The 15,712-nt window shown below is 34.1% G+C and overlaps 1 protein-coding gene across 1 annotated transcript in view; it reads left to right on the forward strand.

The window, feature by feature from the left end:
• The window catches only part of GPR137C (G protein-coupled receptor 137C), a 64,971-nt gene that overhangs the window by 30,955 nt on the left and 18,304 nt on the right, over positions 1–15,712 (forward strand). Inside the window, exons 2-3 of the mRNA XM_072838571.1 lie at positions 6,669–6,712; positions 8,407–8,635. Coding sequence (XP_072694672.1) covers positions 6,669–6,712; positions 8,407–8,635 — 273 coding nt within the window. The remainder of the gene's footprint in view (positions 1–6,668; positions 6,713–8,406; positions 8,636–15,712) is intronic.

The following is a 15,712-nucleotide window of genomic DNA, read 5'->3' on the forward strand; positions in this document are numbered from 1 at the left end:
ATCTTGCATCAGGTCATTAGCCCCAATTCCCACATGGTTAACACAGTAAGGGCCTGATGTTATTTGTGCCTGCAGCAAGGTATGTTACAGAGGAAGAACCCTGAAATGAAAGGAGGCGGACAGTCAGATCTTATCTTTACTCTGGAAAGTAAACAAGGAAGGATAGGAAGACCATCACCTGCCCTCACACCTGAATATCTCCAGAGAGGGAGATATTCTCTATTCTTCTAGTCAGGAAACAAATCTTCCCTCTGGACTTAAGGTAGACACCATCTCTATTTCAAGGATGTTTGCTATGCAAAGCCCTTTGCTCAGAAGACCTATACCACACAGAAATATGTAATATTCATAGAGAAATATTTCTCAACATAGATTTTCCCAGGTTTCCCTTAACTTCAAATATATCTCATATGGCCTCTTCCCACTGTCTTAACTCTATTAATTCATCGTACTTTTTATTCTATTATTCCACTGAAAACCATTTTCTCCAAGGTACCCATGACATACTGGTAACTCAACCAAATGGTCTTTTTCTTAATCATTCTTGACTTTTTGTGGAATTTAACAAAGATTATACTTGCTTTCTATTACCTCTAAACTGCTATGCAGGGGCGCCTGGCTGGCTCAGCAGTTGAGCGTCTGCCTTCAGCTCAGGGCATAATCCTGGAGACCTGGGATCGAGTCCTGCATCAGGCTCCCTGCATGGAGCTTGCTTCTCCCTCTGCTTCTGCCTGTGTCTCTGCCTCTGTGTGTCTCTCATGAATAAATAAATAAAATTTTAAAAAATAAAAAATAAACTGCTATGCAGTTTTCTATGACTGTCTCCTTTGCCTATCTCTTTTCTTCCCTCTTTGTGATTTTTCATTCTGACATTAGATGTGAACATATCACAGGGTGACTTTCTATTCCAAATTGTTCTCTCAAATGTCTTCTAGTTGAAGTTTCAGTTGTCACTTCTGTAGGTGATTGTACTTCCTTCTTATATTCCCAGTCACCTAACTTCTCAAAATTTCTGCCTATATGTAATAAATTTTAAACCTAAGAATCAATTCCACAATCTGACTTTTTGAAATTTTTGTCAGTGGGGCACTCATTCTATCAATTCTTTACTATTTTTTTAAGAATGAATGTATTCGTATGCATAGCAATCTACATGCATCTCCAAAGAATCATGGTGAGTGAAAAAATCCAATTCCAAAAGGTTATATACTGTATAATTCCATTTATATGACATTCTTTTCTTTTTTATCCAGTATAACTATGTACAGTGTTATCCTGGTTTCAAGTGTACAATGTAGTGATTCAACAATTCTGTACATTACTCACTACTCATTACAATAAGTGTACTCTTATATTTCATCCATCCTTCCACTCACCTTCCCTCTGGCAACCACTAATTTGTTCTCTGTATTTTCTCTGAGAGTCTTTTTTTGTTTGTTTCTTTTTTTCTTTGTTCATTTGTTTTGTTTCTTAGATTCCACAGTGAGTGAAATGGTATTTGTCTTTCTCTGAAACATTTCACTTAGCTGAATACCCTCTAGATCCATCCATGTTATTGCAAATGGCAAGATTTCATTGTTTTCTATGGCAGAGTAATTTTCCATTATATACATATACCACATCTTCTTTATCCATTCATCTATCAATGGATCCTTGGGTTGATTCCATGTCTTGGCTATCGTAAATAATGCTACAGTAAACATAGAAGTGCATATATCTTTTAATATTAGTGTTTTCATATTCTTTGGATAAATACCCAGTAATGACATTACTAGATCATATGGTAATTCTACTTTTATTTATTTTTTTTACTTTTAATTTTTTGAGGAACATCCATCCTGATTTCCATAGTGGCCATACCAGTTTGCATTCCCACCAATGTTGCACAAAGGGTTCCTTTTATCCCACATCTCACCAAGATTTGTTGTTTCTTGTGGTTTTGATTTTAGGCATTCTGACAGGTGCAAGGTGATACCTCATTGTGATTTCGATTTGCATTTCCCTAATGGATGAGTGATGTTGAGCATCTTTTCATGTGTATGTTGGCCATCTGTGTGTGTTCTTTGGAGAAATGTCTTTTCATGTCTTCTGTTCATTTTTAATTAGATTATTTGGTTTTGCTGGTGTTGAGTTGTAGAAGTTCATATATTGGATGTATCAATTGCAAATGTCTTCTTCCATTCAGTAGATTGCCTTTTTGTTTTGTTGATGGTTTCATTTGTTATACAGAAGCTTTTTATTTTGATGTGGTCTCAATAGTTTATTTTTGCTTTTGTTTCCCTTGTCTGAGGAGATACAGCTAGAAAAATGTAGCTATGGCTAATGTCAGAGAAATTACTACCTGTGCTTTCTTCTGGGATTTTTATGTTTTCAGGTCCTCACATTTAAGTCTTTAGATTCATAACCTGAAAAGGTGGTTGAGTAGACTCACTCAAATTCAACAGTATTTATTAACTAGAGTTCTTCCCACCATTCTAATCCATTTTCACCACTTTACCTAAGAAATCACTCAAACATAAAATCGTATTACAGAATTTGTGGGAGTTAAAGACTAATTCTTTAGCCTTTTTCTACAAGGCTTCCGTGACTGAGCAACTGCTTGCCCCTCCAATTTCAACTTGTGTTGTATTTCACATATCAGAATACTTGCTTTAACCTAAACCCACTGCTCATTTATTCCAACATTTTCTGAAAACTTACTATGAACCAAGCATTATGCTAGGCACTGGAGCTATAAATATGAGTAAGTTATGGTCTCTCTTAAGAGGGAAATAAAAATGTAAATAAATGCCATAAAATGTGACTAGTAAAGCAAGGATACAGAGTGGTGTTTCTTTTCCTAAGTCACTTAAGGTGACAGTATAAGAGATGACACTTGAGTAAAGTCTTGAAGGATGAGTTGGAATTTGTTATATGACCCAGAAAGCTGATTTCAGGTAAAGTAAAAACACACAGGAAAGCACAGAGTTGTGAAACTGAATCCCTTATTTGAAGAGTTGTAAATAATCCAAAATGACCAGACCATGAGATTGAAGATGGGATAAAAAGATGAAGTAATGGGAAGGTAGGGTGGGATGATGAAAGACCTGTTATGTCGAAAGGAGTGTGAGCTTTGTCCTGGAACAGTATCAGATTTACTTTTTAAAATGAAAATGCTCCATTTTAAGAAATATATATTCAGACAATAGATGCCAAAACAAATGGATGAAAGTTTGAATAACAGAAGATATTTATATTGTAAATATTTCTCCATGTGGTACTCATTACAATGAGAAAAATGCTAACTTAGTGGAGAAACTTGGTAGACACTACCTTAACCAATTGCTCAAAGTATCACAAGAATGGGACAAATCAACACCATGAAACTCCTGATGTAATTCACTGAGAAGAACATAGCACCATCATTTCTGTGGTATTCCTACCAAAATGCATATCCTGAATCTAATTATGAAAAAACAGACAAATTCAAACTGAGAAGCATCTACAAAATCACTGTAAATACAAAGGGAAAAACTGAAAATTAAAGGAGGTTATATTCACAAATTAGCACATAATCCTGGTATTTTTTCCTCCCATAAATGGCATTATTGGAACAAAAGGCGAAATCTAAATAAGGTCTGGAAATTAGATAATAGTATTATATCAATATTCAATTTTATAATTTTTGTAATTATATTGTAGTCACATAAGAGAATTTTATTTTTTAAGGAAGTATACATTGAATTACATATTTAGGGTTAAAGAAGCAACACACATACATACAATTTACTGTCAAATGATTTTTTTAATCATATAAAAACAAGTTCATGTGTAGAATATATTGTTTATAGCAGCATTACTCACAATACCAAAAAGGTGGAAGCTACTCAAGTGTCCATTGATGGAAGAACAGATAAGCAAAATATGATGTATACATACAGTGGAATCTTATTCAGCTTTAAAAGAAAAGGAAAATGTGACATGAGTTATAACATGGATGAACTTTGACGACATTATGCTAAGTGATATAAGCCAATCACAAAAGAACAATTATTGTATGATTCCCGTTATATGAGGTTACTAGAATAGTCAAATTCACAGACAGAAGGTAGAATGGTGGTTGTCAGGTGCTGGAGGAGGGAGGAATTAGGAGTTATTGTTTAATGAATACAGAGTTTTAGTTTAGGAGGATGAAAAAGTTCTGGAGATGGATGATAATGACGGTGTACACAACAATGTGAATATACTTTATGAAGTTTAACTATACACTTAAAAATGGTTAAATGGGGGGCACCTGGGTAGCATAGTTGGTTAAGCACCTGACTCTTGGTTTCATTCCAGGTCATGTTCTCAGGGTCATGAGATCTCCCATGTTGGACTCCAAGCTCAGCATAGAGTGTTTAAGTTTCTCTCTCCCTCTCTCACTGTGCTGCCCTTTCTCTCCCCCTCTCTCTCTATAAAATAAATATGTAAGGTTTTTTTTTAATGATTAAAGGGTGCCTGGGTGCCTCAGTCAGTTAAGTATCTGCCTTTGGCTCAGGTCATAATCTCAAGGCCCCAGGATTGGCTGTCAGGCCTTCTGCTCAGCTGGAAGTCTGCTTCTCCCTCTCCTTTTGCCCCTCCCTCCTGCACATGCATGCACACACATGCACAGAGGCACATGCACACTCTCAAATGAATAAAAAAATATATTTTAAAAATGGTTAAGTGAAAAAAATAAAAATGGTTAAGTGGTGAGTTTTGTGTTATACATATTTTAGTACAATTTATAAAATAAGAATAATTAAAATTAAATGTAGACAGGTGAGAATAAAGAAAAAGTAGTAAAATGAACCCTTACCTTCTAAAGATATAAATGGAGTAAAGAATGGAAGCAGAGAGACCAAATAAAAAGGTGTTGTAATATGTACCTTAGTAGTGGAGACAGAGAAAATGGATATATCTGAGAATGATTAGGAAATTAATAGGATAATATTTTAGATGCCTGTATCACATCTAGCTTCTGGGTTACCAAAATACACAGATATGGGTACATGCATAAGCTACTATCTTTGCCTGAGCATTTACCTAACACCAAATTTACCTAATTTGCCCTTCATAACTTGGTTCTGGCTTAAATGTGATTTCCTGAGAAGTCCCCCCTGACTACACAGTCTTTCCCCTTTCTCCTTACCTCACACCATTTCTTGGACTGAATTAGTCTTTCTCCCTTCTTAGATGAGGTGATAGCATCTTTTGCATTGATACCACAAAGTATCAGAATAAGTGGTTTATCTATTTCTTCAGTACACTGAGCTTCTTGGGAGTAGAAAGTTACTATATTTATGAATCCACAGCACCTTTCATAATGTATGCTCAATAAAAGCTTGAATAAAATTAGTAAGTTATTGAGTACTTATACTATTTTTCTTTATACTGTTTTATACTTGACTCTTTCCATGCCCCCAAAGTTAATACCTTATCTAAATAGTCCTATAACTAGTCTTTTTACTCCTCTCCTTGCCCAAATTTCCTCTGTACTAGCCTGTGCATTGATGCCAGATTAATGAAATTTCATATTTTGGAGTGTCTACATAAAAAACTTCAGTATTGGGGATCCCTGGGTGGCTCAGCGGTTTAGAGCCTGCATTTGGTCCAGGGCGTGATCCTGGAGTCCCAGAATCAAGTCCCACATCGGGCTTCCTGCATGCACCCTGCTTCTCTCTCTGCCTGTGTCCCTGCCTCTCTCTCTCTCTCTCTCTTTCTCTCTGTGTCTCTTGTGAATGAATAAATAAATAAAATCTTTAAACAAGCAAACAAACGTCAGTGTCTTCTCATTATCTAAATAAATAAAGTCCAAATTCACTAGTAAGAAATTAAGACCTTCCACACTATGCTCTCAGAATTTACCATGTTCATTTTATTCAACAAGTATTTGAGAACTTACCCTTTGCAAGGCTTTGTGAAGGAAGAAAGTTTACTAAATATATATGCTCATTATCTTTGTGTTCATTTTTTTTGGTCCCTTGTTTCCTTTTACTACTTCATTTCATCTTAGGGAAAAATAATCTTTTTTTAATAAATTTATTTTTTGTTGGTGTTCAATTTGCCAACATACAAAATAACACCCAGTGCTCATCCTGTCAAGTGCCCCCCTCAGTGCCCATCACCCATTCACCCCCACCCCCCACCCTCCTCCCCTTCCACCACCCCTAGTTCGTTTCCCAGAGTTAGGAGTCTTTATGTTCTGTCTCCCTTTCTGATATTTCCTACCCTTTTCTTCCTTCCCTTCTATTCCCTTGAAAAATAATCTTTGAAGAACATTCAGCCATATTCATTTTTAAGTAAGTAGTTCCATTTTAAGACAAAATGTAAGTAATATAATGAAGTTTAGGTGGTAAGCTATCCAGCACAATGTCTGGCTCATAATAAAAGTTCAATAAATGTTTCATTTATTCTGCTTAAAATTTTAAAGATAGAAATTTAAATTTAAGACTATAACAAAGAAAGTTATTACTGACTTAAGCCTTTGGAAACCTGCTTATTTTGCTTCATGGTAGTTCAGATGTTAATATTTGAATTTACTGATCTAATGTTATTTGGAACATATTATTTGTAGTTGTATCACTTGAAACACAAAGTCAAAACAAGTTTATGAATACTATATTACAAGTGTTTTTTCAAAACCTTTTTCTATACTTTCTTTATAGGTTATATGTAAAGTCAGATGTGCCACTGAACTTGACAAACACAAGTAAGTTTCATGAGTAGCAAGATCTAATTTTTTTCACAATAGACTTCTCAAGGTAGAAGGGCATGGTAGTTGAAGGTGCTGTAGTAGTTTTATAGGAAGTCCAGTAGTTAGATTAGCACATGGGAAATGAATTGAGTAACCACAGTTCTCCTCCTTCAGCCATATTGCTGCTTAACACCTTCTTTTGCTGCTCTGCTACTGTGCTGCTTTAGATGTGAGATATAGTTTCATAGGGCCCACACATACTAAAGTTAGATTTTACTGTTTGGGGCAAGCATGTATAGAATAGTTCCATGAATTAAGGAATGTTTCAGTACTGATTAACCTCAAAAATGAGAATGCTAAGCTGGGGAGTCAGAAATTTGGGTTTCAGACCAATTCTCCCACTAACTTGTTGACCGTGCAACTCATTTAGCCTCTCTAAATCTTGGACTCCCCTGGTTATATGAATAACTTCAAGGTCCCTTTTGGGTTTTAAATTACATATTATTACTTATGTAATCTGAAGAGAATATTAAGATATAAACTTCACCAACTAAAATCTTTATACTTTGTACACTTAACAAAGATTGCTTGTTATAGATTACACATTACCTTCAATTAACCTCTTATAAACTATTTCCAAAGGTCGACAACATTTTATGATTTCCACTCTTGAAAGTGACCCAAAATAGAAGATATGAGGATGCCAAATAAATTTCTGGCTCATATTAATTTAGGTTATAAACATATTTGAACTGGGAATAGATAGCTGTTACAGCTACTTAATACAAATATCTACAGCTTACCTGAAAGGTAAGATCACTTTATGCAGTGATCTCATTTTTCTTAGGGAGCTACAGTTAAGGCATTTCATTTTCAGAGTTGCTCTGTATGCATAGTAAGTATAACTTTATAAGAAGCTGAGGTATCAATGAGGTGCTTGAAACTCTACATATACTGTACCTATGTTCTTCTTTGGTGATGTTTGAAAGTAATGGTTACTATGGATAGTCAGAAGATCATAAAAGTTGAACATTATTTAAAACACATTTCCCTTAACCTCTTAAAACTAATGTTAGTGATCAATTTAAATTTAGATAGAGTTTATTAATTTTCCAAGCAGATTATAAAAGCCTGGTAATTCTTAGAATGGAAAGGTAAATGAACATATGTTTAGTAGTTATAAAAATGAAAAGTAGGGATGCCTGACTGGGTGGCTCAGCGGTTGAGCATCTGCCTTTGGCTTAGGACATGATCCTGTGGTCTGGGGATTGAGTCCCACATCGGGCTCCTTGCATGGAGCCTGCTTCTCCCTCTGCCTCTGTCTCTGCTTCTCTCTCTCTGTTTCTCATGAATAAATAAATAAAATCTTTTTTTAAAAAATGAAAAGTACAGGATTACTTTAATTAGTATTAAAATAATCTTATATTATTCTTCCTGGCATGGACAACTAAGTTCAAGTCCACATGTGATTATCCTTAAATTAATGTTTTAAAACCTAATGCCATTTTTAAATTGCTTAGATATTAATTCCATAATAGCAAAGATATCCCAAGTAACTCTGAGTCATTATTAAATTTGTATTTAAATGAAATTATAAAGATTTTAAACTGAAGGTATTATTATTGTATCTGAAGTAACACACTAATTCAGAATTAAATCTAGTCTCATTAGTATATAAACATCTAATAAATTTATTTTTTTTCTTTCAGAATTCTGTTGCATTTGGGCTTTATATTGGCAAGCCTTCTTTTTTTAGTGGTGAACTTGACTTGTGCAATGTTAGTCCACGGAGATGTCCCAGAAAATCAGTTGAAATGGACTGTGTTTGTTCGAGCATTAATTAATGATAGTCTGTTTATTCTTTGTGCCATCTCTTTAGTTAGTTACATATGCAAAATTACAAAAATGTCATCAGCAAATGTCTACCTCGAATCAAAGGTAAGTATATTTCTTATATTTACACCTGAGAATCTAACTTCAAATCCTCATCCTGTGAAGCATATTTTAATGGAAAGCTTATGTTTTTTTAAAACATATTCTGAATGTAAGGTACATTTTTGAGTTTGAAAGAATGGTCACAAGACATTAAAAGGCATTCAAAACTTGGCCCTAAGTAATAGTTTTTTTAAAAGTTTGTATTGAACATACTGTTATTTTCTGTGACTTATATCCTCTGCATAGGAGGATAAATGAAAGAAACCAGGATTTACATGAATATATTATAAATGGTCTAATATATAAAGCCACACTAACAACTTAAGATTTCGTCAGTAAGGGTGGCAATATTGCCATTAAACAAATTTATCAGATTATGTCTACATACCTTTGGGTTAGCAGTGTTAAGGTATCATATGTCTAAGATGGTGTTTATTTGTATCAGGATTCAGAAAATGTTACTTCACCTCATAATATGAAGACACAATTATTTTGAAACAACTAATCATGTAATTAAATTTATAAATGCCTTGCTTCTGCCTTTCCTTATACTTTGGATCAGCAAACAGAGGCCAATGCTAACCTATTAACAAAGAACAATAGAAGTTTCTACAATCGATTGACCATGTTGTTGAGCAGTGAATCAGTCATCACAGTGATATATGGCACTAGGTGTGTGGTATAGATGTGTAGATTTGGGGGTGTGATTTATACACACACAAGCTTGCTTTAATTTGGTATCATTATCTATTCACAGAAGGTAAGCAAGATAGTGTCTTAAACAGAACAGTTCTCTGAAATATAGTTAGACTTCTGTATTGTCATCTCTCATATAATCCTAGTGAAGTAAGGTGCTTTAATTAAATGTATGGTAACCAACTTGTCCTTTAAATTTAGGAAGAGACTTTAATTTTATTTTTTAAACATGTGTCAGTAGAATGCAGGATAAATATAGAAATAGAAACAAAAATATATATACAGAGAGAGAGACTTTCAAACCTATTAATCTTACCTAGAAAATTATTTTATTCCATTTATGTTCTAAAAAGTTCCCAAAATGTAAATGTTTTTGCTAATTCTGGCTTCAGTGTAAGTGTTAAAAATGATAATGTCACTGTTACAGTATATAATCTTTGGTGTAGCAATAGCATCTCCACTTAATGTAATAATATCACCATAACATTCATACCTTGTGCTTATCTAGTGATAAACAGATAAATAGATGTGGTTGAATTTAAAAGGCTTCCTCTCTGGATATCTAACAACTTTTAAAGTTTTGGTTTATTTGCTTTGAAATAGATATTTCTGTGAATATAGTAAAGTTTCCAATCTAAAAGGAAAATCTAATCTGATAACTCCTCCAGAATTATTTTAAACATCTTCCCCTATCATATAAAAGGTATTGACTTTTTTATTAGTATAATTGTAGAAGTCTTACATTTAAAAAGTGTGTGGATTCAGAATTCTCTAGGAACATTACAGAGAGACATGCTTAAAACATACTTCAATTTTAAAGGTAAACATAATATGAAACACTAGATTATTTGTATGACATTGTACTATTATGTAGTTCTTGGTCTTCCTAACTAGGTTATAAAGTTATATATTCAAAGAGTACATCATCTTGCTTTCATGTTCTCCTAGTGAAATCACTAGGCCCATTTTTATTGTTTGACCTCTGTACAGGAATAGCCATTTCTTTCATTCAGTCGACAAATATAGGTTGAACACCTACCTCTTCCACGTTCAAACCAACTTTGCTTCCTACTGTCCCTAAGAACATTTCCTTAAAGCTCAAACTTTGGTCTTCTGTTTTTCTTTTTATTCTTCATTCCTTCTTAATGAGATCTTCCATGATTTGTTTCAATTAAATCTTACCTACCTTATTTCTAAATGGCATACAATATTCTTTCCTGTCTCTATATCCTTAGGCTGTTTCATTTTCCAGAAATGTCTCTCCTCTACCCGGGGCTCTATACCTGTTGCCATCATCTTAACCAAACTTTGAAGGCATAACTCTAATGTTTCCCCTTTTAATGAACTTAATTTGATTCCTTCCTCCTTGCTTCCAAAATAAAATTTAGAAATAACTATCTGAATTCTCTATAAAAAACTTATTTTTATTCAGTTAGCAGCTAGCACAGTGCTGTGTATTAGTTCTCTTTTTCAAAGTAGCAACTCTAACAAGGTTTTTAAATATTAGTTATCAATTTTGAGGATCCCTGGGTTGCTCAGTGGTTTGGCGCCTGCCTTTGGCCCAGGGTGTGATCCTGGAGTCCCGGGATCGAGTCCCGCGTGGGGCTCCCTGCATGGAACCTGCTTCTCCCTCTGCCTGTGTCTCTGCCTCTGTTTCTCTCTGTGTGTCTCTTATGAATAAATGAATAAAATCTTTAAAAAATATATTAGTTGTCAATTTTAATAGTTTATTTCTTCTCTTTAATTTTTAAATTTTCTTACATATTTAAGGTTTTTACTTTGTTCTTTGTCTATGTTCTTATATAGATACATAATTTATTATTTTGTAAACTAATAAGATATTTACAGCAATATGTTTTCTCTAGTACTGCTTTGGCAGCTTTCCATAATCATGTTATATAGTACCAACATTCTTATTTAACAAAAACAAAGAAAACATTCTGTTTCAATTTCAGTCATGACTCCAACATTACATATTTACACATCAATGTGAATTAGATATTGTCTTTAAATATAGGGTCTTCCTTCAACTTATTTTGGTGGAAAGTCTAAAATTCAGACATCTAATCCTATTCAGGTCCCCTGACCTTCCTGAGAAGTTATCAGTTTTACCCTCTGTTTGACTGTCTATGCATATAAATCTGGCCTACTACACAATATAGAATTTCTGTACTCCAGGTTCTTGAAATAAACTCTCAACTGTTAAATTCAAAAGCTTCATTCCAGAAAGGTTACCTGAAGAAATGTCTAGTCTTTCCATCTCCCTATCTATTCTACATTTTATCTTTAGTCCAGTCCAGACGTTTTATACTTAAGATTACATTGTACCATGGATAGAATTAATTGTCTGTTCTAACCTATACTTTGACATCATGCTTTGGCCTGTACTAAGAAATATGTAAGAAACATTTATCTTGAAAGCCACTATTGTGTAATGTTCTTGAGGATATTGTCTACACAGTGTTGTGCAGAAAATATCTTTTTCTCCAGCTCAGTACCAGGTAAAACAATATTGATTAAATCCTTCTTTTCTCTGGCCACTATGCCATTCAGAAGCAAATATGTGGCTCACCTCTATATCAATCATAGATGACCTTATGATATCCACTTTGGGTTCTGGCTCTATCTCTAGTTATATTTCATTTTTTTATTCCCCATCACCATCACACACATACATATTCCTGTATATTTTTTTATTTTGTATTCTTCTCTGTAACTACTTCAAATTCTCCTTGGTGAATGAGGGTGGTATAAATAAAAAATATGATATTGGATTATATCTTTGGATATGTTTATATCTTTTTTCAGATATATTAATTTTAATTAATTTGGAAAGGCCTTAGTGAGAGACAATGTATCATAGTGATGAAGAGCCGGAAACCTGAGATCAAAGAAATAAGACCATAAATCTCATCTCCTGTTTACTGGCTATGTGGCATTAGACAAGTAACAGTATCTCTAAGCTTCACTCAGCTGATCTGTAAAATGAAAATAATGATAGTGTTGATCTGATAGGTTATATAGAGTTTTTAGGTATGTAGTTTTAGATATATATACTGTACAGTATAGATATATATAGTATATCTAAATATTAGATATATTTAGATATAGTATATCTTAAAACTCTATGCTATTAGAGTAAGAATAGTATCTTCTAATTAATCTAAGGATTAAGTGAAATTTTATGTAAGGCATTAGTATAATGCCTAGCATTTGAGAAATGCTTATAAATATTAGCTATTATGATCTAACATGTACTAAGGAATGGTAATGTACTTTTGGGAAGTTCTTGAATATCTGAAATTGTTGGCAAAATTTATCTAGAGAGAGGTCCTATATACGTAATCAATCCTCAAAAGGAACAGAGATCCAGAAAAAAATAAGAATCATTGAAGAAATGAATTTCTCTTTAAATATTTAATTTTAATTTTAATGTGACTCCACCTAATTTATGTACCATTCCACACAGATTTTGATAAGGGTTGAAGTCTAACAGGTTACATGTTATCTAATTTTTAACTAGCTTCCCTTTCAAATTTTTAGAACAAATACTACTGAAATTATGTAATGGCATTTTTAATCATAGGTATTTTTGTTCTGAAATGTGCTGTATCTTTTATTACAACTTTTTTCTTTATTTGCATGGTCATGAAATATGATGCTATCTTAACTTTTTATCTATTGCAAACATTTTAAGTGTGTCTCATTAGTTTAAACAAGATAGAGTTGTTGGGTCTTTTTTTTTTTTTTTTTTTTTACAAATCCTTTATATGGTAAACAGTTAATATTTATTGACATGATTGTGTGTTAATATTGGTCTCCCATTAGGTTTTTTTATTGCTGTTTTCTTTGCCTTCATTTCTATGATTTCTGTGCTACATTTGAATTTATTTAATTTTTGTCAGAATTATAACTTAACATTATTAAATTATTATTTATCATTAAAATGCATAATGATGGGGCTCCTAGGTGGGACAGTTGGTTTAATGTCCAGCTCTTTATTTTGGCTCAGGTTGTGATCTTAGGGTGATGAGATCGAGCCCTCATTGGGCTCTGGGCTCCAGGCTCTGGGCTTTGGGCTCAGGGTGGAGTCTACTTAAGACTCTCTCCCTCTTGACTCCTGGACGGCTCAGTGGTTGAGCGTCTGCCTTCAGCTTAGGGCATGATCCCAGTGTCCCGGGATCAAGTCCCAAATGGGGCTTCCTGAATGAAGCCTGCTTCTCCCTCTGCCTATGTTTCTGCCTCTCTCTCTCTCTCTCTCTCTCTCTCTCTCATGAATAAATGGATAAAATCTTAAAAAAAAAAAAAGACTCTCTCTCTCTCCATTTACCCCTGCCCCCAGCTTGCACTCATGCTCTCTCTCTCAAATAAATCTTCTAAAAAATAAATAAAATGCATACTGATAAAATTATTTTTATTCTAATATTCCTTTCCATTTCAGAAAAATAAGAATATTTATAATAACATAGAACATAAAAAAAGAACATAGAATATATACCATTTTTAATGGACAAAATAACTTACCAGCACAAAAATTTTTAAACTAATGTTGAGGGATCCCTGGGTGGCTCAGCGGTTTAGCGCCTGCCTTTGGCCCAGGGCGCGGTCCTGAAGTCCCAGGATCGAGTCCCGAGTCAGGCTCCCGGCATGGAGCCTGCTTCTCCCTCCTCCCGTGTCTCTGCCTCTCTCTCTCTCTCTCTCTCTCTCTATCATAAATAAATAAATAAATCTTTAAATCTTTAAATAAATAAATAAATAAACTAATGTTGATGTTTACTCCCTGTAATGACAGGTTGGTATTATCTGTATAAAAGACCACTCAAAGACAAGGTGGGAATAAAAGTTAAGCTTTTAGGTTTATATCTCTGGTCAGGGATATGCTCAATATTATATCTAGGTAAGAGTGTAAAAGGAATCATTGTCTGATACTTAATATCAGATCAGCTTATCTCCCAGCCCAGCCAGCCATTTGCAAATAATGGATTCTCTCTCTCTCTCTCCTGAATTCCTAAGTTTTAATTACTATGTAAACCTTTCTGTCCAATGTTCACTCAACCCTTTATGCATATTAATTTAATATATTGGAATAGAAAACAGCATCAACATCTTGCAGAGACACAGTGACTTTCGATTTCACTGATATTTCTGATCTTTCATACAGACGAACTGATCCTCTAAGACCAAAGCAGTGTTTTGTGGTAATTTAAGCCATAAAGAAATAGTCTAAAATACTATGAGTGTCTTTCTTCCACCATCCTGAAATATGATTTAACCCAAATTTGGGGAGCACGATGGCAGAGAAATAGAGGCTGCACCATCCTTTGTAATAGATATGATTACCACCTTCCCAATATTTTGCTCTAATTTCTCTCCTGAATTATAAGGATTTACTCTATCATCTTAAGATGAGGCACTTCTTTACTTTACTCCCTTCATTTTTCCAGTTCTTTTATACCCCAAGTCTTACTTCCTATTATGTTACTTCCACCACATACTTGTCCCATTTTTAAAAATCCATAGGAGCCAGAGATCTAATTTCATGGTCTTTGCAACATGAAACTATTTTTGAAACTCTTCAGAGTTTATAATCATCAAAATTCACTTGACCCTTGAACAACAAAGGGATTGGGGGCACTACCCACTGCACGGTTTAAAATCCATGTGCAAATGGGTGCCTGGGTGGCTCAGTTGGTTAAGTGGCTGACTCTTGATTTTGGTTCAGGTCATGATCTCAGGGTCCTGGGATTGAACCCCATGTAGGGGATCCATGCTCAGCGAGGAATCTGCTTGAGATTCTCTCTCCCTCTCCCTCTGCCTCTTCCTCCACTCATTGTATCTTTCAAATAAATAAATAAATCTTTTTTAAAAATTAAAATCCACATATAATTTTGGCTCCCCCAAAACATCTAATAATATCATTGTATTTTTTAAGTATAGTGGACACACTGACTCCCCCAAAATTTAACTATTAATAACCTACTATTGAGTAGAAGCCTTACCAATAATATAAACAGTTAAACACATACTTTGTATATGTATTATATACTGCTATAATAAAGTAAACTAGAGGGGGAAATGTTATTAAGAAAATCATAAGGAAGGGGTGCCCACGTGGCTCAGTTGTTTAACTGTCTTTGGCTCAGGTCATTATCCTGGGGTCCTGGGATTAAGCACCAAATTGGGCCTCCTTGCTCAGCAGGAAGTCTGCTTCTCTTGCTCCCTCTGACCCTCCCCCTTGCTTGTGCTCTCACTTGTGTGCACGCTCTCTCTCTCTCTCTCTCTAATAAATAAATAATCTTTTTAAAAAATCACAAGGAAGAGAAAATATATTTACAATACTATATAATATTAAAACAAAAAAATCTGTGTTTAAGTAGACCCATA

This window comes from Canis lupus, chromosome 9, assembly GCF_048164855.1.
Source record: "Canis lupus baileyi chromosome 9, mCanLup2.hap1, whole genome shotgun sequence".
NCBI lineage: Eukaryota > Metazoa > Chordata > Mammalia > Carnivora > Canidae > Canis > Canis lupus.